General features: G+C 44.4%; 1 protein-coding gene across 1 annotated transcript in view; it reads left to right on the forward strand.

Moving 5' to 3' along the window:
* Positions 1–10,474: 10,474 nt before the first annotated feature.
* The window catches only part of LOC309336369 (uncharacterized protein), a gene marked incomplete at its 3' end in the record, with an annotated part of 42,737 nt that continues 26,560 nt past the window's right edge, over positions 10,475–26,651 (forward strand). The window contains exons 1-9 of the mRNA XM_081851988.1: positions 10,475–11,267; positions 15,415–15,626; positions 16,486–16,546; positions 16,857–16,952; positions 17,653–17,817; positions 19,416–19,541; positions 20,974–21,194; positions 21,686–21,714; positions 21,841–22,397. Coding sequence (XP_081708114.1) covers positions 10,542–11,267; positions 15,415–15,626; positions 16,486–16,546; positions 16,857–16,952; positions 17,653–17,817; positions 19,416–19,541; positions 20,974–21,194; positions 21,686–21,714; positions 21,841–22,397 — 2,193 coding nt within the window. The 5' untranslated portion in view covers positions 10,475–10,541. The remainder of the gene's footprint in view (positions 11,268–15,414; positions 15,627–16,485; positions 16,547–16,856; positions 16,953–17,652; positions 17,818–19,415; positions 19,542–20,973; positions 21,195–21,685; positions 21,715–21,840; positions 22,398–26,651) is intronic.

Below are 26,651 nucleotides of genomic sequence, written 5' to 3' on the forward strand. Positions count from 1 at the left end.
ATCTATATTCTAGTCAGGTACAACCTTATACCCTCCAGATGTTGTTGGACTACAACTCTCATCCTCCTTTACTTACTGAGGCTGATGGGAGTTGAATGATGGCTCCCTGTCCTTGGGCGAGGTAGTTGCATTCTTTGCATGGCATGAGGTTTTAATCAAAACCCATCAGTTTAAAACCACAAGTGGTTATCCCTTGAGTTCCTTTCCACAATCTCCCTAAAACTCAGATAGGAATCTGGAGATATTTGTTAGCTTGGGAATCAAATGCTAAGCCTGTACTCTTAGAACTTCAAGTACGAGAAACGCTGACTGTTTAAAGAAAATAGGTATATAATAAGTACTCTGAATGCATTTCCCAGCTGAAATAAGGGAGAGGCTTTTTAAACATTTGAGCGAACATCTGATAACCTAAGAAGGTTGATAGAGATTACATCCAGAACAATGTTTTTCCTGTTAAACAAGGGTGGTTCTGTTTATTCAGTGCTCTGATCTAATTTATGAACACCAGAACTGAAATGAATTTGATCCCAAAATCGTTTTCTGATCTTCAGAACTGATATTTAACTTTGAGATTGTATTTCAGTATTGATAGCATCCATTGTCATCCTAACATTTGACAGTATCTGAGAGGTGATACGCAGTAGCATTTCACATTTAACAATATTTGACCGCTTCTGAGATTTCATATTTGACTCCTGCCAAAAATCAAAATATAATTTTTAAAAATTTGAACAACTCTTATGGCGGAAATCATGTATTTATTCACTTATTCTCAGTCCTACAAAATGGAATGGGACTTGCATCTGGGCAGATGTGTATAGGATTGCCTGCAAATTATTCAGCTCTCACATCCAAAATTTGAATCATCAGTATGAAATGCTGTATTCAAATGCAGTCCATAGAAGTACTGGTGAAAGGGAGTATGTGGGAGATGACTTCTATACTCCTTCCTCTCCCTGGCAGTCCCCTCACCACCACCAAAAGCATTTAAGAGGAGTCCTGCTGGATTCAAACAAAGGCCAATCTAGTCCAGCATCCTATTTCTCAAAGTGGTCAAGCTATGGGAAGTCCACAACCAAGACATGGATGCAATTGCCTTCTTGCCATTATTGACTGGTATTCACTGGGATGCTACCTGTGATCCTGGAGGTAATATGTAGCCATCATGTGTAGTCTTATCCTCCTATAATTCATCTAATCAAGTCACCAAGTTGGTAGCCATCACTACAATTTGTGGTTGCAAGTTCCATAATTTAATTAGTTACTGTGTGAAGAACTACTTCCTTTTGTTTGTTGTGAATCTCCTATTATTCCACTACATTGGAGTAAATTCTCCTCCAGATTCCTTCTGTACATTCTATTTTTTTAAAAAAATATTTTCCTGCTCTCTTCCAACTTGTTCTACTTGGTTAGACTGGTTTCGAAAACTTGATCCTTGTAATTTACTGTCAAGATCTTTAGTTTATTTTGCAATTACTACCCAGTGAAGGATGGTCCTGATTTTCAAGTGGTTCCTTTACGGTGATTGGCAACATTATCTTCAAAGCTGGGATAACATTAAGTTGTCTCCTGAGCAGGAACCCCACCAAATTGGTACTTCTGCCTATGTATCTGAGGGCTATTTCCCAGTTACATGTTCCTGTTTTCTCAAAGATCATGTTTTGAATACACCCACAAGTCACTCCCAGGTCTAAAAGCACAACATGGAAATTGCTTGGTGCCACAGGCTACCACCTAAGATGTTAGGAATGAGGACGTGTTGCAAAAGACTCTGTAGAGAAGGCAGAGAAGGTGAGAAATTCTATGACAAGAGTAGAACTGATAGCACTGTGCAGAGGTGGGGAAGATTTTGCCCCCCAGTTGTTGTTAGACTCCAGCTCCCAACTCTTGTCAATCTCAGCCAGGGTTAGCAACATCTGGTGTGTGATAATTTCCCCAGCATTGGTGGAAAGAAAAATTTATATCTGACCAGACTGACTAGATAGTGTTGAGCCTTTTCAGAATTGGTTCTCCATCTGTGGAATGCTCTCCTTGGTGAGATGCATCTGCCTCTGTCAATTCTGCATTTCAGGAGGAATTTAAAAACATTAAACATTCCTGTTTACCCAGGCATTTGATGGCTGAAGGGTACTGTTCCTGCCAACCTTGAGATCACTGGATGAGAGAATGTTTTGAACTGTTTGTGGAATGTCTTATATATTTTTTTCAAAACTGTGACTATTTTTTAAATTTTAAAACTGTTTTTAGAATGCTTCTTTTTTAAAAGGGTTTTTTATTGCAGATGTGCTTGCTGTTCTGGGCATCTTTGAGAGGAAAGGCAGGATATAAATTCAAATAAATTTATTCTTGATGTGTAGAGAATGCCTTTTGATATGTTGTCCACCTCTGAAGTGAAATTGGGGACTGTTCCTCAGATTTCCCCTCCCATAAGAACAACAGCCTGGAGGAAATCCAAAAGATATTCAATAAAACTAGTGATATTTCCTGGATGTGAGGTTGGGAAGAGCAGTTCTGTATATCTCTAGACCAAACACATCACAGGAGTTCTCTTAATCATCTCCCAGAACTGGAGAACGTCAAAATGAAAGGCACGGTTCTTTTCTTATGTCAAAGGCTGCCTGCAAAACAAACAACATACATACACAAACACTGAAGTGTGTGAGAACACTTTTGCTTGCAATAGTGAGAATACTTTCCCTAACAATGTGCAGTTTCTACAACCCTATTAGGCATTCACAAAGGGGCCTAAATGAATACATGGATGGGAGGAGCAGAGTGTAAGTTGCTGCTATTTCACCAACATTGTTCCCTGTCACACTGGGAACCAGCACCTAGTGTGAGAGACAGGGCTAAGCCAAGGAGTCCTGAAGTTGCCCAGGTACTAGTCAAGACAGAGTTCAACAGGGAGCTGTCCTCATTGACAAGTCCTCCTCTTCCTGCACAGCTTCTAGGCCATTGTCCACAGCCACCTTTTCCCTCCTATTGAGGAGACCCTGGCACCTGAGAAAGAACTCAGATAGAACTTCCTGATAGACAAACAGGCCAACTCTGGGCTTCCCACCGGGTCCTTTGCTGCCTTTGCTTTTGCAGCTCAGGTGGAAAAAGGATGGATCAGGTAATTGTCATGGAGGTTATTGTGGGGCTCGGGTGAAACTCACATGAGCTAAATCTGTTCAGGGCATCTTAGGACTTCTGTGAGTTCTTGCAGTTCCTCAGTTGTGGTGGCACTTCTGTGGGAATCCTATGCCTCTTGCTCAGAGGATGTATCCCTGAGATCTGGGTTGGGCTGGATCTTGACATGGTGAATTCAGGGGCACCCCTCTGCAGAAGGGAAACCTCCTGTACTCATTTTGGAACCAATACAAATCAGTACGGTTCCCTGTTGCACACTTTGAACATGTGGATTGTTCCTAATTTACTTGCTCCATGCCCATAGCAGTCTTGCAGTATATCCTACCCCAACTTGGACAAAGCCTTTACTTCACACCTCACCCAGAGTTACCACCTTGCCTGTTGACAAACCTGCTTATGGAAATGGCTCTAGGACAGTTACATTGCAGAAGTGGTGATGATGAGTCTGGCTGTGGTTGAGCATAACACTCACAGATCAAAGCCCTTTCGAAAACAGAAAAATGCCATTGGTGTGTCCCACTTCTAAGCAATTAGATGACAAAGAACAGGTTTCAGCTAAGGCTAAAGAAGTCGATCTTACCCAAATAAGGGAGTGATCTGCAGGGTGTGTGTGAACTAGTTTCAGTTAAATCAGATTCACCTTTCCCACAGAGAACTGTTCTCTGGACACTGGAATATGCTTGCAAGGAAATTTCACATAAACCAAAATCCAGCACGTATATATGTATGTGTATATGAAATCAAGTATTGTGCATTTAATGGAAATATTCCACATTTAAGAATTCCTTCTCCCAAGTTCATTACAGATCTAGCTTATATTGCTAGCTGTTATTCCTCCTCCTCCTCCTCCTCCTCCTCCTCCTCCTCCTCCTCCTTCTTCTTCTTCGAATCTAATCCACTCATCATCCAAACAGATCCCAGGACAGTATATAACAATAACAGAGATACTGGAGTACAATAAAAGCAAAACTTCATCATGAAACAGCCATGTCACATTTTGCACTAGATGACATTTTGTAATTTGACAGTTGTTTTCATTATGCACATTTATTTTTAAATGCATAAATATTTTTTACATTACTATTCTATAATGCTTGGAAATGTTTGCTGGGAAGCAGTTTAAAACCCATAAACAGACTGACTAACTAAAAAAACTCCAACAAGAAGTAAAATGACGACAAATGTATCCCCTCTAAAATGTCAGCCAGGCTCATTGGAAGACGAGCTCTGCATGCGGCATGAATGTTGGCAGCATCAACTCTGCCATGTGGGAATGCCCTGCAGGTGACTGCTGCACATGGAGACAAAAAGTGAAGTCGTGTATCCATAGCAGAGGAGAAATTACCACCGGTAGGAGTGCAGAGAGATGCATCTGCAGCAGCACAACTGGATGCCTTCATCTGCCCCAGCTGCAACAAAACATGTCTCTCTCGTATTGATTTTTTTTAAATGAATGATATTTTATTAATTTTTCAACAAGAAAAAAGTTACAAAACATTGAAAAAAGAAAAAACACAACAAAAATACAAAAACCAAAAATAGGCATAAAAAAGGATAAAGAGAGAAAAAAGAAAAGAAATCCCTCTTTCTGGTATCTTACCACTCATTTACTTATTTTCCTGACTTCCTCACACCTCCCTTTTTTGTATTCCATTTAAAAATTTGTTCAGCAAATCCATACCCTCTTAGTAACATGTCTCTCTCGTATTGGTCTCTACAGCCACAGCAGGTGCTGCCAACAGTTTGATTTCACCCCCAAAGACACACTCCTCCGTTGTCTCCCGAGACAGACGTATGCCGACAATGAAATGCCCTAACCTAGGATAAACGAGTCAGGCATAAAGAGCTGATAATGGAACTTAATAGTTGCCACTCACATGCTCCTTACACAGAAATGGAAGAAGAGGTCACCATCAACAAGAGAATGGCCAGCAAAACGTCAGAGGGTAGCAGGCATGTAAACTCCCCAAATTGCTTAAACCAAGCAATGCTGGAAATAAAAGAGAAACAGAATCCTTTAAATGAAATCATGTAGAATAGATATACAGTGGTACCTTGGTTTACAACCATAATCCGTTCTGGAGGTCCATTTGTAAACCAAAACAGGCTGTGACCCTAGGTGCACTTTTGCCAATGTGGCCTCCAGAAAATTTTTGTTCGGAATCCCCCCAAATGGGTTGTATTCCAAAAAAAGTTTGCAAACTGGGACACGCACTTCCGGGTTTGACAAGTTTGTAATCCAAAATGTATGCAAATCAGACTGTTTGCAAACCAAGGTACCACTGTAATATAAATATTGACAAGTACAATAATTTTTCCACGTGGTACATTAATAATATTTTATAGGTTTGGGATTACCTTGGTGGCTGGCAGTGGAGGCTGGTCACTGCTCCACCAGCCTCACCTGCATGCCTTCTTTCTTAGAGCTCCTATGGCTAGGTCGGGATGGTATGGGGATGAGGGACCAACTGCCTTCTCTTGCGGGGGCCCAATTAGTGCCATTGCCTTCTGTTAAGAGTTTGGGTGTAATCCTTGACGCCTCCCTTTCCATGGAGGCGCAGGTTACAGCAACAGCTAAGGTGACATTTTTCCACCTTCGCCACATCAAGCAGTTGGTCCCTTACCTTTCCCGCCCCGACTTGGCCACAGTGATCCATGCGACGGTCATCTCCAGGCTTGACTACTGTAATTCGCTCTACGCGGGGCTGCCCTTGAAGCTGTCCCAGAAACTCCAGCGGGTACAGAATGCTGCAGCGAGGCTCCTCATAGGGTCTCTGCCATGGAAGCATATTCACCCAGTGCTTTTCCAGCTGCACCGGCTCCCGATGGACCTTTAAAGCCTTTCACGGCCTAGGACCCTCCGGGGTACCTACGGGAGGGTACCTACGGGACCGCCTCTCCTGGTATGCCCCACGGAGAGCCTCAAGGTCCATAAATAACAACACCCTAGTGGTCTCTGGCCCTAAGGAAGTTAGATTGGCTTCAACCAGAGCCAGGGCCTTTTCAACTCTGGCTCCGGTCTGGTGGAACACTCTGCCTCATGAGACCAGGGCCCTGCAGGATCTGATTTCTTTCCGCAGGGCCTGTAAGACAGAGTTGTTCCACCTGGCCTTTGGCTTGGAGCCAATTTGATTCCCTCCCTCCCTCTCTCTCTTTTTTTTCCTTTTCCTTCTCCTCCTGCGATGAGGCTACATTTTAATATTTCAATGTTCCATTATTTTAATGTTGTATTTTATTTTTGTTTTTAAGTTGTAATCATTCATCTTGTTTTTATTATTGCTTGTAAGCCGCTCTGAGCCCGGCCTTGGCTGGGGAGGGCGGGGTATAAATAAAATATTATTATTATTATTATTATTATTATTATTATTATTATTATTATTATTTCCAGATCATCTTCTTCCTTGGGGTCGCCTCTAGGACTGGTAGGGCAGGAGCCAAGGAGGCCAGACAGCAGCTGCTTCAATGGCAGAGCAGGCTAATTCTAGCTTTGTCCCCATCCTCCTTGCTGAGCTCTACAAAGGCAACAGCCAATGCCACCCTCTAGATGGTTTGGAAGTCAGAAGACCGGGGCATGGGGGCTGTCTGAGTGCAGACTGAGGTGTTGGGGATCAGCCACCCTGGTATTAGAAAGTTCATAATATTGTTATTTTATTTGACATGTGATATATATATAATTTAAAAAAGTAATTTAAAAAAGTAGAGACACCACCTTGCCAACAAAGGTCCATATAGTCAAAGCTATGGTTTTCCCATTAGTGATGTATGGAAGTGAAAGCTGGACCATAAAGAAGGCTGATCGCCGAAGAATTGATGCTTTTGAATTATGGTGCTGGAGGAGACTCTTGAGAGTCCCACAGACTGCAAGAAGTTCCAACCTATCCATTCTTGAGGAAATCAGCCCTGAGTGCTCACTGGAAGGACAGATTGTGAAGCTGAGGCTCCAATACTTTGGCCACCTCATGAGAAGAGAAGACTCCCTGGAAAAGACCCTGATGTTGGGAAAGATGGAGGGCACAAGGAGAAGGGGACGACAGAGGATAAGATAGTTGGATAGTGTCTTCGAAGCTACCAGCATGAGTTTGACCAAACTGCAGGAGGCAGTGGAAGACAGGAGTGCCTGGCGTGCTCTGGTCCATGGTCCACGAAGAGGCGGACATGACTAAATGACTAAACAACAACAAATATATAATTTTATTCATTTAATGAAATTTATATACTACCTTGAGGTAGTTTACAAAAACAATAAATCAATGAAAGTATAAGTTTAAAAAGTTAACAACTACTATTTAAAACATTCAAAAGATAATTAAAATCAGTGGTGAACTTGGAGAAAAACAACAGATTAAAACATCTGTCCACAGTCTGTATGTGTGAATGGGCTTGGCTAAACCAAAAGGGTTTTGGCCAGGCACCAAAAAGATTATAGCAAAGGTGGCTGGCTGATGCCACTGGGCAGGGAGTGATAAAGTGAAGCATAGTTTTAGCCCAGGAACAGAGGAATGTTTGCAGTCTGAGGTAAACCTGAAGTCTTACTGGCAATATAAAAGTTGCTCCCAAACCCAACAACTCAAAAGATAAAAAATATACAAGTTTTAGCAACTTGATTTTGAGATGTGAATACTTGTGTCTGTAATAACTTTCTCACTGGAACCGGGCGCAAGCCTCAACCATATTCATTTCATTCCATTCCTGTGATTTCAGACCAGTGTTTGACAAATAAGCAAGCAGATTTAAGAACAAGAGGAAAGAGTGCTACTGAATCACAGTGAAGGCCCATCTTCTCTAACCATTGGCCATGCTGGCTGGGAGCTGATGTGTATTGGAGTCCAGCAATATCTCCAGCACCAAAGTTTTCCCTGTCCTGAAGGAATAAGGGCCCATCTGATCAAACTGAAGACCTAGCCAGTCCAGCATCCTGTTCCTATGGCCAACCAGGTCCCTGTGGGAAGCCCTCAAGTGTAAGAGCACAAGAACATAAGAGCTCTGCTGGATCAGGCCATCTGTTCCAGCATCCTTTCCTCCCATTGGCCACCCAGATGCCTGTGAGAAGCCACCAAGCAGGATTCGAGCACAAGAGCACCACCTGATATTCCCAGAGACTCGTCTACAGAGGCATGCTGACTCTGAACTGCAAGACTTCATAGCTTACAATAGAGCCATCTTATATAAATGCATCTTAATTTAATTTAAAAGCCATTCAAACTTGTGGCCATTACCACATCTTTTGACAAGGAGTTCTGTAAGCTAATTACTAATTGTGTGAGAGAAAGTATTTGGCTGCCTTAATAGACTGCTTTTGGTTGGTTTCGCTTGTGTGGCCACAAGTTTGGATATTATGAAGAGGAGAAAGTTCTATCTACTCACCATGCCATGAATATTTTTCTAAACCTCTGTAATTTCAGCTCCCCGTCCCTCCCCCTTAAACTAAACAGTACTTAGCTTTTCCTCAAAACCTAGTAAAATGTAGGAACTCAGCTGGCCCCATGGAGTCACTGACAAGATTAAAAGGGAAACAAGAAGACTCACCTTGGAAACACCGTGTAACTTCCTAAATTTTTGTCTGAAGAAAAATCTTGGCTGAATTTGGAAGCTCAGGCAAAAGATCTATGGAAATTGTTGAAGGGGTTAAAACAAACATTTATTAAGCATAATCTGGTGGGCAGGGGAGGTGTGCTTGACTAATTTCACTGCCAGTAAAACCCAGTGGTATTTGGGGAGCTCCTATGCAGACAGACATCTGCAGGGATTCTGTGGGAAGCCAACATAGTTTCAGTTAGATCTGCCCAATTTCTCAAGGGTTCTTGCAAATGTCTCACCCCAACCCAGCATGTCTTCAAAGAGAATTACATTCTCCAAACTGGGGTGAACCAATAAACAACAAAAGTGTCATCTCTCGATTTTTCCAGGACCGAAAGTGTCATCTCCCACCGCCCCCTGCACCAGTTCAACACTTGAGCGCTGATTCAGAAGCACTGGAAACTGGATAGTGTGCCTGTCAATCACAAGCAGAAGATTTTAACTGCAAGTTGAAACCATTCCGTTGTCTCTTTAATTCATGGACAAGGACTCTGACTACACTTCCCATCATCCATGACTACTGCCCCTGCTGGTTGATGGAAGTTGGAGTCCATCAACATCTGGAGGGTAACAGACTCCCCACCTCTACTTTAAAGGTAAAAGGGATCCCTGACCATTAGGTCCAGTCATGGCCGACTCTGGGGTTGCGGTGCTCATCTCGCTTTATTGGCCGAGGGAGCCGGCGTACAGCTTCCGGGTCATGTGGCCAGCATGACTAAGCCGCTTCTGGCAAACCAGAGCAGTACACGGAAACACTGTTTACCTTCCTGCCGCAGCGGTACCTATTTATCTACTTGCGCTTTGATGTGCTTTCGAACTGCTAGGTTGGCAGGAGCAGGGACCAAGCAACAGGAGCTCACCCCATCACGGGGATCCGAACTGCTGACCTTCTGATCGGCAAGTCCTAGGCTCTGTGGTTTAACCCACAGCGCCACCTGCGTCCCGTGTCCTCTACTTTAGGTCGTGCCTATTTCAGCCAACATCCCTTTACTGCTATTAGCTAGCTCCTTGTTTCATTGGATAGATACAACCAGGTTTGTACATAACGTCCCTGACTCCCCCCCCAAAAAAAAAAATTCTCTCAACATTCTTATATGCCAGACGTTTTGCTTAACATAGCAACCTCCAAATGCACTTCCAGCTTTGCTTTAGGCAAAAGTCTGCTAGCAAGTCAGAGCCTTTTGGAAGTCCCCCTTCCGGAGAAATCCCATATTTTACAGAACTTTTTCTGTCTTTGGTGATTTCTGATTAATGAGGTGCCCCTCAAATCCATTTCTGATTCCCCTTTAAGCAAAATGCTGGCGGCAACTCGGAACACAATCTCCCCCATGTCCGTCCTTCTATCTGGATGGAGGATGGTAATCCTGGAAAAATTGCTCATTAACAATAATGGTATGTTCCCTGACATAATTAAACATAAAAAGGGATGAAGCTGCAAGTGAAACGCACCTGTAAACAAGCCACTTGAAGTATTTTGCTGAAAGATAATTACACATTGAGGAAGCAGATTAATTAAAGTAAAGCACAAAGGCCGCTGAGAAGAAAGCTTGCAAGCAAAGCAAGTTTTTTTAATTTCACACTATTTCATATATGATAAGTGTTTGCTCTGGAGCAGAGGCTGCACTAAAAGGAACTTTTTCTGGCTGCTAGGCAAACCAAACCCATGCTGTTTCATTTAATTTTTTTGCACCCCATGCAGCTCTTGAGCCATATATAAGAGCGGAGCTCCTGATTTCATATCAAAGGGATTCTCTGTACTTCGCCCTCTGCTCTTCCTTCGTCCCATTGCTTCACTTATAGTACCAGCTTGCTTCATTTTTCAAAAAGCTACCATGAACATATGTGGTGGTCCTCGATATCTTGGTGGACGAAGGGGCTTCTCCTCTGTTTCTGTCACTGGTGGCCTGGGTGGTGGTCGAGGCAGCTGTGCTCCTATGTGTCAGCCAGTTGCAAGGACGCAGGGAGCTGGTGGCTACTCCAGCGTGAGCCTTAATAACTTTGGTGGTGGAGGTCGAAGGATTGCTTGTGGGCAGGGCTATGGAGGACAAATCTATGGTGGTATTGGTGGTATGGGCATGGGCATGGGTGGTCAAGGCATGGGCATGGGTGGGCAAGGCATGGTTATGGGTGGTCAAGGCATGGGCATGGGTGGACAAGGCATGGTTATGGGTGGTCAAGGCATGGGCATGGGTGGACAAGGCATGGTTATGGGTGGTCAGGGCATAGGTATGGGTGGTCAAGGCATAGGTATGGGTGGTCAAGGTATAGGTATGGCTGGTCAAGGCATAGGCATGGGTGGTCAAGGCATGGGCATGGGTGGTCAAGGCATGGGCATGGGCGGTCAAGGGTGTCAGGGTGGCTTTGCAGGTTATGGCAGGATGGGAGGCTTGGGTGGTGGCATGCCATGCAGAGGCGAAGGGATCCGAGGTGTCTCGATGGATGAACGCCTCTTGAAGCCACTTTCGGTTGGAGTTGATCCAGAGGAGCAGAAAGCACGGACACATGAGAAAGAGGAGATGAAGACCTTGAACAACCAGTTTGCCTGCTTCATTGATAAGGTAAGAGCTTGGCCATCCAATGGGTTTTCTCCCCAAGGCAATTTTTAAATGAAGAAAAGAGAGCCAGCGTGGTGTAGTGGCTAAGAGCGGTGGACTCATAATCTGGTGAACCGTGTTCGCTTTCCCGCTCCTCCACATGCAGCTGCTGGGTGACCTTGGGCTAGTCACACTTCTCTGAAGTCTCCCAGCCTCACTCACCTCACAGATTGTTTGTTGTGGGGGAGGAAGGGAAAGGAGAATGTTAGCCACTTTGAGACTCTTTAAGGGGAGTGAAGGGACGTGGGTGGCGCTGTGGGTAAAACCTCAGCGCCTAGGACTTGCCGATCACATGGTCGGCGGTTCGAATCCCTGCGGCGGGGTGTGCTCCTGTCATTCGGTCCCAGCACCTGCCAACCTAGCAGTTCGAAAGCACCCCCGGGTGCAAGTAGATAAATAGGGACCGATTCCAAGCGGGAAGGTAAACGGCGTTCCGTGTGCTGTGCTGGCTCGCCAGATGCAGCTTGTCACGCTGGCCACGTGACCCGGAAGTGTCTGCGGACAGCGCTGGCTCGCGGCCTATAGAGTGAGATGAGCGCACAACCCTAGAGTCTGGCAAGACTGGCCCGTATGTGGAGGGGTACCTTTACCTTTTTACCTTAAGGGGAGTGAAAGGCAGGATATCAAGTCCAAAAGCTGCTGCTGCTTCTTCTTCATCTCCTCCTCCTCCTCCTCCTCCTCCTTTCTTCTTCATGAGGACCCCAACCTCCTTTAGTTGTAGTTCATTCCGTCTTTGCTCCTTTCCCTTTCCTCCTTTCCTTTTGGGTTTCTGCCATGGTGCTCCCTAATCCTAGAAGTACCCTCCAATCACATCTATTTATCATTTCCTACTCACTGGTTAAAATCCTACCATGAAATCTACTTCTTAAAAGCCTTTTCTGAAACACAACTATGTATTTAGCACATATATAAACCACTTTAGGGTTTAAAGGGCCCACTGCATTATTTCAGGAAACTTTACAACAGACTTGTTATAAAGATTATGCTCCTATTGCAGATGTGTAGTTGGGGAGGAAAGCTAAGAGATAGTAGCTTGTTTAGGGCTGCATGCACAACATACATTTAAAGCGCATTCTCTTCACCCCTGGGAAGTCTCATGGGGTCTGTAGTTTGTTCAGGGTGCTGTGAAATGTAACAATGTGATGGGTAAACTAACAATCCCAGGATTATTGGTGGTTGGCGGGGGGGAGAGAGGTTTTAAATGTATGGTGTGTACACAGCCTAAGAGACAACATTTGAGCCATGAGGTTCTTGGTTCAAAGTTCTCCTCCTAATTTGCTAAAGTAGCCCGCCAATGCTTTCAATTTGCTCTGTTTTCCTGACATGTCACTTTGTATGTAAAAATGTTGCAAGTATCATAGAGGAAAGGCAACTGGTTATTATTATTTTTAAACACACATACACAAATTGCCTTGGGTGATACTGGAAGGCAGAGTGAAAATGCAAACGTAAGTTGCAAGACCTGTTTGAAAAAAATATTACTTGCAACAAAACTCATTTTGGTTCTGTACTCACACAGTTACTAAGACTTCTGGGTAGTGGAAGAAACTTCAGAGTGCATACAAGTAAAATGATATCCTGAATCACTGCAACCTGGTTTGTTGCAGGGTAGTTTAAGAGAACTTCCATCCAGGAAATAAATGCATAGCATTTAATATTACAGACTTGCAGACTAGTTGCATTAGATTCAGGAGGCTATTTCCAGCACAGGAGAAAAAGAAATGGGGTTATAAAGCTACTAGTTTCTCCTTCATCCTTCAGATTATTTTTAGCTAACAACTCTCACCCCTTTTCTTTTTCTTGTCTGCTGGAAATACATTGAATGCTGCATTCTTATTTTCTGCATGGAAAATAAGTTCCCTGAAAAACTAAACATTTGAATTCCAATTCATTTGTTACTTAGGGGTAAAAGTGTGCTTAAGAACCAGTCCCATACCCACAATAACGTTCCTTCATTCAAACAAGCACGAGGGAGCTTTGTATCAGGGGAATCAGTTTATAGTTTGTTTCTGAACTGCTATATCTAACACCATGAGAACCTCTGGAAAAGGTGGGAGTGTCTTATCTTTGGTGCCCACCCCAAGTGAATTAAGAGCATTGAAGAACCTTCTAGAACAGAGATGTCATTGGATTCCAACTCCTATCAGTCCCAGACAGCATGTTCAAAAAAGACCCTCCAAGTGTCCCTATATTCTAGGGGTGCCCCTGATTAGAGATGCCCTCCCAGTTTCTGATTTGATCCTGGAATGTCCCAATTTTCCTTAGGATGCCCCTATTTTCATTGGAGAAATGTTGGAGGGTGTGGTAGGATGTCCCTAATTTAGCTGGAGAAATGTTGAAGGTATGGTGTTATCCAACCCCTGAGCCGTCTGAAGGCAATCCTGTATAGGGAAGTTTTTATTTAATGTTTAATGTTTTGCTATGTTTTTATGTATGTTGGAAGCTGCTCAGAGTGGCTGGGGTAACCCAATAAGACGTGTGGGGTATAAATAGTAAATGTATCATTATGGAATGGGATGTCCTTATTTTCATTGGATAAATGTTGGAGGGTATGTCAAAGGTCAGGGAAGATGGGAGCTTTAGTCCACCAATATCTGGAGGGCCACAGGTTCCCCATCCCCAATATCAACTTCTCACTTGAACGACTCATTCATAGCTCAGCCAGTACAGCATTTGACTTTTTATCTCAGGGTCTTGGGTTTGAGCCCCACATTGCGCAAAAGATTCCTGAATTCAGGGGGTTGGACTAGATGACCCCTGTGGTCCCTTCCAACTCTGCAATTCTCTCATTCTATTATTCTATAATTCCCAGTAGGGAGTGGGTGACTATCTTGCTCAACACATATAAGTTAATTGGCAATAAAGGTTTGTTTGTACTTAGTTTTGAGGTCTATGACTAAACTGCACTGAAGTATTATTAAAAGAGGGTTTGTTTGTTTGGGTTTTTTAAAAAACACAATGCAAAATGAGGTGGTAGACCAAGGTGACAGAATGCAGGATGTTACCTCTCCAGACCATGGGTGGTGCTGGGTGGCAACGTTTGTAGCATGTAACCCCCTCATTCATTTGGGTTGGTCAGTTGGTAGAGATAAGTCACCATTGACTGTTCGCATCGCACCACCCCCAAACTTGCACAAACCCTATTCCTGATTTGGCTACTAAATTCTTGAAACCCGTTGTCTGACAATCTGCATTTCATTATCTCAAACACAGGATTTTCTGATAAGCAGTACAAGGAGTCTAGAGGGATGGCTATCTGATTAATTTTGTTCTCCATCTCCCTTAACCATCCTGATTATTGGTATTCAGCTAACATGGCCGCAACAAGAATATTAGGTCCATATCTGTAATGCAGCCACAGCTAAAAGTTAAATGTTAGGAACGAAACTTTTGTTTCTAAAAGTATTTGGTTTGTTTCTGGACATAAATCAGCATAGGGGACACAACTTGATACACCAAAGAATTTTTGGAAGAAAACTGAAGTCTTTCAGTAGCCTGGTTGAAGGCATTTAACCAAACTAGGGTAACATTTAACCAGTAACTAGGGTACTGAGCTGTAGCCTACCCATAAGATTTTAGGCCTTGCAATTTGATCTGCACAGGGGTGAGGTTCCATTTTGTATTGTTGCTGGAAAAGCATGAGCAAGAAAGTGTGTTCTCACCTCTGAATTGTGCTATGTAATGCACAGAAAGAAATTAGGCCTTGTTGGGAGACCTGCCAAAGTGGGAAGTATAACTGGGAGGCAGTGGAAGACAGGAGTGCCTGGCGTGCACTGGTCCATGGGGTCAGAAAGAGTCAGAAGAAGAAGAAGAGTTTGGATTTGGTATCCTGCTTTATCTCTACCTGAAGGAGTCTCAAAGCAGCTAACATTCTCCTTTCCCTTCCTCCTTTCCTCCCTCACAACAAACACTCTGTGAGGTGAGTGGGGCTGAGAGACTTCAAAGAAGTGTGACTAGCCCAAGGTCACCCAGCAGCTGCATGTGGAGGAGCGGGGAAGCGAACCCGGTTCACCAGATTACGAGTCTACCACTCTTAACCACTACACCACACTGGCTCTCAGACAATACTAAATGGCTAAACGACTAAATAACAACAACATGTTCCTTTCAGGTCCGATCCCTGGAGCAGCAGAATAAGGTGCTTGCCACCAAGTGGGAGCTTCTGCACCAGTGTGTCCAACCTGCAAGGAAGAACCTGGAAGGCTACTATGAGAATTTCCTGGCCACACTTAAGAAGCAGCTAGAATGCCTCTTGAGTGAGAGACAGAAACTTCAACATGAACAGAAGAACATGCAGGAACTGGTAGAGGACTACAGGTCAAAGTAAGCAAACTCATTCACTAGGGTGTGGCGTGCAAGTGTGGCAAGTGTGGCGGGAAAGTGTGGTGGGAAAATTCAAGGACAATCAAAGAAGCATTTAAACATTTCAGTGCAGTATAATGTAGTACAGGCATGTCCAACAGGTCGATCGCGATCTACTGGCTGATCACGGTGCTCCCCTGGTCGATTATGGTCAATCTGTGGACCGTGGACCCCCAGCAATGTACCCCCCCCCAAAATGTACCCCCCTCTGATGTAATGTACACCCCCCCCCCGGCAATGGGTCAGGCATCCAGTTGTCTTATACTATGAGTAGATCACAGTCTCTTGAGAGTTGGATGTGCCTGGTGTAGTATAATTTTATTTTATTTTTATTTCTTTGCCGAATATAGATAGATATCTTTTCAAAATCAAGCACTGCTAGGAGTTGTTTTGTTTTCTAATGTGTTTCTCATCAATAAAATTTGGTGTGGCACGATCAATTTTTTATTCTGAAAATCTGGCCCTGAGAAAAAGGTTTGAGAACCACTGCACTAGATGAAAGTTTTGCAGCCTGCCTAACTCCTCACCCAGGAGTAGAGGGGCCATTTTAATTCTTCTTCTTCTTCTTCTTTTGGAAAAAAAGTTTCTATTCCAATTTCCCCTTCTACACATTGGGAGAAAACCAACTAAGTCACACTCAGAGTAGCCCCATTGAAATCAATGGACTTAATTTATTTCAGATAAACCTTGCTGACCCCTTCCTTAGTGTAAGCACTCCTTTCTTGGGTCCCACTGATGGTTCTTGCAAAGCAGGTTTTCTGTTAAATTCTTCCAACAGTAAGAGCAAACCCTAAGTGTTTTCCCCTTCTCTCCAAAACAGATATGAAGAGGAAGTCAATAGGCGCACATCAGCAGAAAATGAATTTGTGGTGCTCAAAAAGGTAAGAAATTGTGGCCTGGAAAATATTAATTACATACATACAGTCTAATTACTATGGAGCACCTGGAACTGTGCATGTGATACCTTGTCCACAAACCTACCCTGTATGTACCTCAGTTAAAGCAGATACTCTTTACACACACAGCAGGAAACGATGCCTGGAGGTGTTTCTGCTTTCTGGAATCATGCAAATGCCAATTCCAAGATAGAAAGAACAGAATTATTTTTAGCTTTATTAAATTCAATACTACCAGTCCTTCCTTCCTTCCTTCCTTTCATGTTTTGTGTGTGTGTTTTCCTTTTCTCTCCAGGATGTTGACAGCGTATTCCTCACCAAGGAAGAACTAGAATCCAAAGTAGATGTGTTGGCACAAGAGTTGGAAGTCCTGAGATGTGTCTTTGCAGAGGTACAATTTAATATGAACCATGTGGGAAGCTTATCCCTCAAGAAATAGGAACTTATTACTTGGACATCTTATACAAAACGGGATTTAGGTCTGCTTGGTCACCCCCCACAACTGCTACACAGGCTCACTGAAGGTGCCTGAGGCAAGCCACCATGTCAGACTCAGTTCAGTTTCCCCAAATGTAAAATGGGAGTCACAAAGTCCCACGACATTATTCACCTCTGTGGAATTTCCTGGTTGGAGCTTTGTAAGGAACAACTGAAGGGAAGAGGAAACTCTTGTTTATGTGAAGAGCTATATACTGTATGCATCGGAGCTTTAGCCACATTGCAGATAAGATGGTAGAAATGAAAACAAAAACAGGAAAAGGGGCATATTTATTTGGATAGATGGAGGTTGCATCCTGCAAATTCAGTTTATCCCCACCATACTCAATGGGAATGTCTCCATTTGCCTAAATGTTTACATTTTAATATTGGGTAGAAATTATTCCCTACAAATGCATCTCTGAAGACAGCTTGGGAGCATCTGCTGTTATTGCAATCCAGCACATTTTTACAGAATTTGTCTTAATAAGAGCAATTTGAAAAGCCCAGTAAGTAGTCCAACTCATTTGTTTGTCCAAATTAGGAGCATGATGTTTAAAAGGGAAAGGTTAGCCATGTGCAATCTTACAGTGAGACCATTTCATGTTCTGCAGGAGTTGGCTCAGTTCGACCACCAGATTGGTGACACCTCGGTGGTTCTGAAAATGGACAACACACGAGACTTGGACATGGACCTCATCCTTAAAAACGTAGAAGCCTGGTATCAGAATATTGCTCATACCAGCAAACAAGAAGCTGAAGCTTTTTACCACAACAAGGTGAGTCAGAGTACAAGAATTAATCCCCATTTAGGGATCTCTGCACATGATCAGTATTTAGCGCAACAAGAATACAGCTGCCCCTTTATTCATATTATAATGTATGGTCACAGTGCCATTTCAGCCCAAGGAACCATTATGATGTTGGAATGTGCAGCTTGGAATGTGGCTACACAAGTGCTTGACTTGAACATCAGCACTTAGGCAGCAAGGCCCATCTTTCATGTACCAGACTGAAGATAGTTCAGCAGCCATGATCTCTCCACCCTGCAGCAAACCTATTGACTCTGAAGCATATGCTGATTTTTAAAATAGTTGGTTATGGAGTTGATGGTGACTGAAACTATTGTGGAAGATTGTTTAGAGATCTATGTGCACAATGTAGATCAGGGGTCGGCAACCTAAGGCCCATGGCCGGAAGCAGCCCACGGAGGCCATTTAACCGGCCCACGAGCCACCCCTGAACCAAGCTGCCCGCTCGGCGAGTAACGCTGCGCTTAACCGGCACAGCATGGCATGGGGACTCTCTTCTGTGGCTCTGGAAATCACTTCTGTGCATGCCCAGATGCAGGAAATCGTGTCTGCGCATGTCCGCAGTGCCAGAAATTGCTTCTGCGCATGCCCAGGCACCAGAAATTGCTTCTGCACAGGCATGATTTTCAGCGCCTAGTCATGCACAGAAGCGATTTCCGGCACCATGGACATGCACAGAAGCGATTTCCGGCATCATGCTACGCCGGCCCGGCCCACGGAAGATCTCCATGGGAGTGATCTGGCCCATGCCTGGTAAGTCTTGCCGAACCCCTGCTCTAGATAGTAGTCCTTTGCTCTAGGTCAAAACTAGAGGCATTTTGGCCACACATGTACACACACAAGTTGTAACATAATGCAGCCTAGAATTAAAGTGTGATGCTAATAAAGCCCTTAAAATTCAGTGCATCTTATTCCCTTAAAAATGCACTTTGGACTGTGCCTCAACCTTGGCTAAGTTATGTCATTATCATTTAAGAGTTATACCACAAACATCATTATAGTAGACATCATACATAAATTCCCAATAACGGGCTGTGCCAATAGAATCCACCATTTCAAATTCAAGACTTGCCTGCCTGTACACAAAGTGCACAATTCAGATTTATTTGAGTGCTAACACCTGCACTCATTTTTATCCCCTGAACTAAAGAAAGTTGTGGGTGGTATCCAACAAAGTACTCTCTCTAGCACAAGGACCTTGGGCTGTGCAATGGAACTTCCCTCCATCTCCTCTCCCTGTGCCTCACTCCACACCACACTAAATCTGCTCTGGAGGTTCCCCCAGGCCTCCAGATCAGATTTTGGGAGAGTGCAAGGGCATGCAGGGAGAGGGACAGGAAGTTCAGTTGTACAAGCAGAAATTCTTGTACTGGTGGAAGTAATTAACTGGATACTCCATTGTGTATATATAAATAAAAATGTGCATGTTTCAGTAAGTGCACAGTTATCGGCCTTTTTCAGCAAATGCATTATAGGAGATAAAGCACTGGTTTCTTACCTTGACACTTCAGCAGCTATTCAGGTGGTGCTGGTTCCCAGGAGTAACTGTGTTTTCCTTGCACTAGATTGCAGAAATGCAGAACCATCGGGGCAAATTCAACGAAGAGCTTAAATGCAACCAGCATGAGATCACAGAGCTGAACAGAGTGATCCAGAGGCTGCATAGCGATACTGACAATGCAAAGAAGCAGGTAGAGCAAGTCATGTTTTAGCCACTTGTCTCAGAGGATGAACTTGTCTTCCTGTAACAGCAATGGTGCTGATCACAAGCTACCCATAGACAAAGGCCTAATGCAGTAGTTCCCCAACTGTGAGAATGGTGGGAGGGTTTGCTGCAAGAAAGAACCCAGATATAGCAACATTCTGCCCTTCCTTCCTTCCTTCCTTCCTTCCTTCCTTCCTTCCTTCCTTCCTTCCTGTTGCCTCTGCTGGGAATGATTTTGCTGTGCCCCTGCATTGGATACAATAAGATCATTTGATTATTACTGATGCAGAGGAGGTGCAGATTGACCAGCTCTCAAAAAAGTTGTGTGGTGTGAGGCTGCATAGCAATAGTGGAACATTTGCCTTGCAGGCAGCAGCTCCACTGACCATCACCAGTAGACCATACTGAGCTAGATGGAGCAATAGTCTGACTTGGTATAAGGCATGCCCAATGGACTCTTCTGGTGGCTTTGATCTTTTGGTCGTAAGGCATCAGATACTGCCAACTACTAAATGCTAGCACATGGCAACTATCAAAGATGGTTACATCTGAAATGCCCATTGCAAATGAACTATTAAATATCTAAACCCCGTCACATGTTAGCCATTCAGATACTGTAAATTTCCAATGACGGAAATCAAATCTCAAAGTTAAATCTCCAAGATATACAGTCGTACCTTGGATCTCAAACGGCTTAGTTGCCGAACATTTTGGCTCCCGAACGACTGGAAACCGGAAGTGAGTGTTCCGGTTTTCAAACTTTTTTTGGAAGCTGAATGTCCAGCGGGGCTTACACAGCTTCTGATTGGCTTCAGGAGCTTCCTGCAGCAAATCAGAAGCTGCGCTTTGGTTTCTGAACATTTTGGAAGTCGAACGGACTTCTGGAATGGATTCTGTTTGACTTCCAAGGTATGACTGTAAACCACGTATCATTGGGTGTCATCATTACAGATTGTCTAATAATATGATATATGAGTGTTCAGGGGATATTTGAAGAATATATACTAAGGAGAATTCAGAAAGCCATCTCAACCATATCCATGACTAACCATTGAAAAGGATGATGAGAAAAGCCCTTGAGAAAAACCACAGAGCCCTTTCCTATTCTTTGCAGTGGCAAGGTCTGTAAAAGACAAGTTGCAGCAGCAGAGAGGAAAGCCAGTGCTTGCATTTACTACTTCAGGGGTAGGGAAACAGTGGCTCTCTTGATGTTGTTGGACTTCACCACCCCTGACCATTGGCTATGCTGGCTGAGCCTGGTGAGATTTGGAGTCCAACAATGTCTGAAGGGCCGCAGGTTCCCTATCCCTGCCCTCACTCATCAGCACTGCAAGAAGCCGTGGGGATCCCATTTCCTTCTGCTTTTAGCTTTATCTTCCCGACAAACCATTAATTTTTATTCTTTTCCCCATTCCCAGGTTGCAAGCCTGCAGTCAGCTATCTGCGATGCTGAGCAGCGTGGTGACATTGCCCTAAAAGATGCACGGAGCAAGCATGTTGAACTGCAGACAGCCTACCAGCAGGCCAAAGATAAATTAGCTTGCCTGCTTCGTGATTATCAAGAGCTGCTAAACACCAAGCTGGCTTTGGATATTGAGATTGCTACTTATAAAGCAATGTTGGAAGGAGAGGAGAACAGGTGGGGTGCCATTTTGAATATATACATATAATTGAATGGATATGTTTTTTGGGTTCTAGCTACCATTTGCCCCGGGCAGCATGGGCAATGATTATGGAGGGTGGAAGTTGCAGACCCACAGCATATGGAGGACCATAAGTAGGGATGTGGGAAAAGCTTGATTCAGGTCACATTCAAAGTTGCATCTGCCAATTTTCCACTTTCAGAAACATAGTGCGTACGGAATCACAACCATCCTGCAAAATTCACACTTCACTGGCTTTTTATCAGCCAAGTAATCAATGCAAAAATGCACATATTGAGGTAAAGTGTGCATGAAAAGGCATATAGACTGGGGAAGGGGGCCCTCTGTTAGATTCCCCACCACCAAGACTCGCTCCTGGCGTCCTCCTTTTTCATCTTCAAAATATGGCAACCGTACAAAAATTCCGTATGTAAGCCACCTTCAGTTGTAAAATAATTAATGCATTTTGTTTCTCTGTTCCTAACAGGATATGTGCAGGGAACCCTGTCAGCGTTGGTGAGTATATTCAACATTCACCTCCTCAAAAGAATATTAACATCAACAGCTTGTTTGCTTGTTTGTTTGGATTTGTAAATCTATCAGCAAAATAACAGAACCTGTTTTCTTGGTCTTCCTTCACAGCTATGGTTAGTGGCGGCTACCCGGTTGGCGAATGTGCACCTGGAGCTGGAATGGCCTTTGGAGCTTCTGTAGGAAGAGGCGTGGAACATGGAGTTGGTGCCTACGGCGGCGTTGGGGACGGGTTTAGCACTGGAAGTGCAGGATGCGTCCACACAATGGGTTCCCGAACTGCAGCTGGCTCAGTAGGCAGAGCGGCCGGAGTTGGTTATGGGATTGGACATAGCGCTGGAGTAGGAGCAGGAGGAGGGTTCAGTTCCAGAAGCGGAGGCTACGCTTCGAGCATTACTACCACTAAGCACGAGGTGACCTCTGGGGGTGGCAGGCACAGCTCAGGCATTTCTACAGAAGGGAGTTGTGGGGGTGGGCACCACGGTGGGATCCACCACGCAGTCGGGGGAGCCGGAGGAATTAGCTCCTCTGGAAGTGGGGGCTATGGGGTTGGAGTGCAGAACTTGGCTGCTGGGGGAGCTTATGGCTCCGGGTCTGGTGGAGGCATGCTATCAGCTATATATGGCGGTTCTCGAGGGGACTGCACCACTGGTGTTAGAAATGTGCATGTAACATCCGTCAGTTCTTCATCCAGAAAATGCCTCCACTGAAACCCAGCTGTTGGGAAGGAATGAAGCCCACCTGTAGACAGCTGCACGAATCATTCAATTTGTGGCCAGTGGCAGCCATGTGCTAAAGTAACAGCCCTGCCCAACATACGATCTCTAGCAGAGAAGTTTCTGATTTCTTGTGGATTGCTGTAGCTTGAGTTCAATGGCAACAGATGTGGGTGCTTCGAGGTCAAATTAATCCAAAATTGTTAGCAGCCAAATTTGAGGGTTGGGGGGAGTGACGGCGTGTGGTGTGTTTACCTGCAGTTAACTTGTGCATCAGTACCCTGGTTTTGGTGACAAGAATTGTGTTTCAACCTTCCTAAAAGCTGTTTATGGAATTCAAAAAATAATAATCAAGAAATCTTCACAATTATTCTGTTAAATTCTGTTTCAGCTCTACTTGCAATAAAAATTAGTAACAATTAAGCACTTTTATATGTTTTCCCCACACTTCAATGCATGCATTGCTATTTCGTTTAAAGACTGGTTCAAAACATCTTGTGCTGTCTGTATCTACACAGTTGTAACATCACTGCCTACACTTTGCTTCTTGTCAAGATCTCCAAACCCTCGTCTGCATTTTAAATAAACTGCATGCATGCACCTGGCAGCCTTCTTACATAAGTGTTTTCCATTCTCCCCTCTCTCTGAGAAAACAACAATATGCAACTAAACTTATATATGCTAATACAGGCCCTCTCTTGAGACAGGTATTTTGCTGCAATGTGCTTTGAAACACTTTATTGATGCGATAATAGTTCATCATTGGTGGGTTTATTCTGCTTCAATTAGTCTTTTTTGCAGTGCTTCACCAATGCTACCACATAACTGCTATTTACAGGAGCTACAGTGCCTCAGCGCCTAGGACTTGCCGATCGAAAGGTCGGCGGTTCGAATCCCTGCGGCGGGGTGCGCTCCCGCTGCTCGGTCCCAGCGCCTGCCAACCTAGCAGTTCGAAAGCACCTCCGGGTGCAAGTAGATAAATAGGGACCGCTTACCAGCGGGAAGGTAAACGGCGTTTCTGTGTGCGGCTCTGGCTCGCCAGATGCAGCTTTGTCACGCTGGCCACGTGACCCGGAAGTGTCTCCGGACAGCGCTGGCCCCTGGCCTCTAGAGTGAGATGGGTGCACAACCCCAGAGTCTGTCAAGACTGGCCCGTACGGGCAGGGGTACCTTTACCTTACTTTACAGTGCTACAGGGACGCAGGTGGTGCTGTTGTCTAAACCACTGAGCCTTGGGCTTGCTGATTGGAAGGTCAGCAGTTTGAATCCCCTCAACGGGGTGAGCTCCCGTTGCTCGGTCCCTGCTCCTGCCAACCTAGCAGTTCAAAAGCACAACAAAAAGTGCAAGTAGATAAATAGGTACCGCTCCAGTGAGAAGGTAAAGGGCATTTCCGTGCGCTGCTCTGGTTTCACCAGAAGTAGCTTAGCCATGCTGGCCACATGACCCAGAAAAACTGTCTGCAGACAAAGGTTGGCTCCCTCGGCCAGTAAAGCAAGATGAGCACTGGAACCCCAGAGTTGTTTGTGACTGGACTTAACTGTCAGGGATCCTGTACCTTTACCTTTTTTTTACAGTGCAACAAAATGGAGACAAAAATAAACTGGAACAGGATTTCAGCAGGAAGTAATGGGATAGGCACACATTAGAAATGGAGCAATATGGCCACTTCAGAACTTTTGCAGCAGCAAGTAATATAAAAAGTGGGGTCACCCATGACCAACCCAATAGCATCATGAGCTCAAATAATCAAAAATGAACAATAAAAAGGGTGTCTGGAAAGTCCATAGTTGCTTGGATGAGGCCTGATCTACAAATACAGAAGAATTAGCTTGACTTGAGATGGTAAAATCCTACCCAATAGTTTAGTGGGGTGGAGGCAAAGATCCTAAATTCTGAGACTGCTTTGGGAGAAATACTGGGATACAAACTGAATACCTATGGGGAAAGGTTGGCCAAAAGAATTGTCAGTGGATTTGCTGTTTGTCTGTGAAATATTCTTAAACTTCATAACGAAAACCCAATAGGTGTAAAACAGAAAATGGGGACATCTCATAAAATGGCGCAAAAGAAAACCCACTGATAGCCACTTTCTTTGAGTTATGCCCCGTGATGAGGTATGCTTAGAAAGAAATCCTTTCCTTGATCTCCCTGTCTTGGGTACTTGTACTTATCCCATGAAATCACAGTGGCTGTTGATCATGATTAATAGTAACCACAACAACAAAATAGGTGGATGAACTTTCTCCTCCCCCCCCCCCTTGGAAATTGCTTCACGTGAAAAAAAATGAAGAAGTATTTCTCTGAAATGGATCCCAATGGATCCCAAAAGAAATGGATCCCAAAAGACCAGGTGGACTGGATGGACTGTTACAATGTTGAAGTGCTATATAACTTATGGCAGGCGGATTTCCTTGCCAAGCTTTTAGATATGCAGTTGTAGTAGAAGAAGCATCAGATATGCCAGTTGCAATGTGGCTGGTGATTTTCATCTGTAGAACCTTTCTAATGCAACCACCAGCACATACACCCTGCCTGGTTCTGGCTTTTCCTAGAATAAAAAGGCCAAAGCAAGGCTGAGCAACAGTTGAAGCTGGACAATACCCACCTTCTCAGCCCAAGCCTGTACACATTGTTCAATTCCAATTTATTATCACCATCATGCTACTAAAGTTGACTGGGACAACTCGCCAATAGAACACTACTGTAGTGTACCCACCAAGCCAAATACACAGCCCTTTAGCCATAATAAAGTGCTTGACAAACCCCCTAGTTTTGCTGTCTGGAATAGCAAAAACAGACTTACAAAGTCCCTGGGGTCCTGCCCCACATTGCCGATTGGCTTAATAGACTGCCACTTATGTAGGCCTCCTCTAATGGTTATGGGCCATCACTCAGTGGCTGAACACATTATTTGCACGCCAAGGTTCCAAATTCAGCCCCTGTCATTTCCGCCTAAAGGATTAGGTCGAGGAAGATGCCTTGCTTTAAGACAGGGGTAATCAACATGGCACCCTCCATATGTTTTGAACTACAACTTCCACCATACCTGACCATAAGTTGTGACTCCGTTGACAAAAATGTTACAGTGGTGCCTCGCAAGACGAAATTAATCCGTTCCGTGAGGCTCTTCGTATAGCGGTTTTTTCGTCTTGCGAAGCAAGCCCATTGACAGCTTAGCGGATTAGCGCTATTAGCGGTTTAGCGGCTTTTGGCGGATCACCTGATAAGCGGCTTAGCGGCTTAGGAAAAGGGGGGGAAAGGGGGGAAAACCCACAGGAACTCACAAGATATAGGGAAGTTTGTTTTGCCCATAGGGAAATTCATTTTGCGAAGCGCCTCCAAAACGGAAAACCCTTTCGTCTAGCGGGTTTTCCGTCTTGCGAGGCGTTCGTCTTGCGGGGCACCACTGTACATTCAACTGGATTAAATGGCAATGGATCAAACACAGGAGCCAATTTCAGGGCGCGGTGGGTGCTTGGGCACCTGCAAGAATATAATTGTGGGGGCTGGGGACCCACAAAGTCAAAGAGGAAAGCCTCTAAGAGAGAAGCGGTTCAGCTCCGCCCTCCATAACCCTCCAGCAAGGCACCCAGTTTTGAGAACAGGGGTTTGGACACAGAGGCAGAGTCTCTCTGTCTCTGAGACTGAGCCTCTCACAGAAAAGGAGGAAGAGGAGGAGGAAGAGGAGCCATTGCCACTGGCCGCCATTACAGTGGTGCCTCACAAGACGAAATTAATTTGTCCCGCGAGTTTTTTTGTCTTGCGATTTTTTCGTCTTGCGAAGCACGGACTTTGGAAAAGCTTCAAAAATCACCAAAGTCTTCAAAAACCTCAAAAAAGGCTACCGCACCACGTGCTATGAGTTGCTCCTCGAAGTGAATGCACGGTTTTAAGAAAAAGGAAACAAACTTGCAAGACAAAGGAAACAAACTTGCAAGACGTTTTTGTCTTGCGAAGCAAGCCCATAGGGAAATCCGTCTTGCGAAGCAACTCAAAAAACGAAAAACTCTTTCGTTTTGCGAGTTTTTCATCTTTCGAGGCATTCGCCTTGCGAGGTACCACTGTACATGAATGTGCGATGTCACACGCACACACCTGCACATAGTGCATGCGATGTCACACGCACTACGTGTAGTTGTGTGTGAGATGTTGCACATCCGTGTTGTGGCAGCCAGTGGCAGTAGCTCCTTTTCCTCCTCCTTTCC

This window comes from Podarcis erhardii, assembly GCF_964252035.2.
Source record: "Podarcis erhardii genome assembly, chromosome: 2".
Lineage (NCBI taxonomy): Eukaryota > Metazoa > Chordata > Lepidosauria > Squamata > Lacertidae > Podarcis > Podarcis erhardii.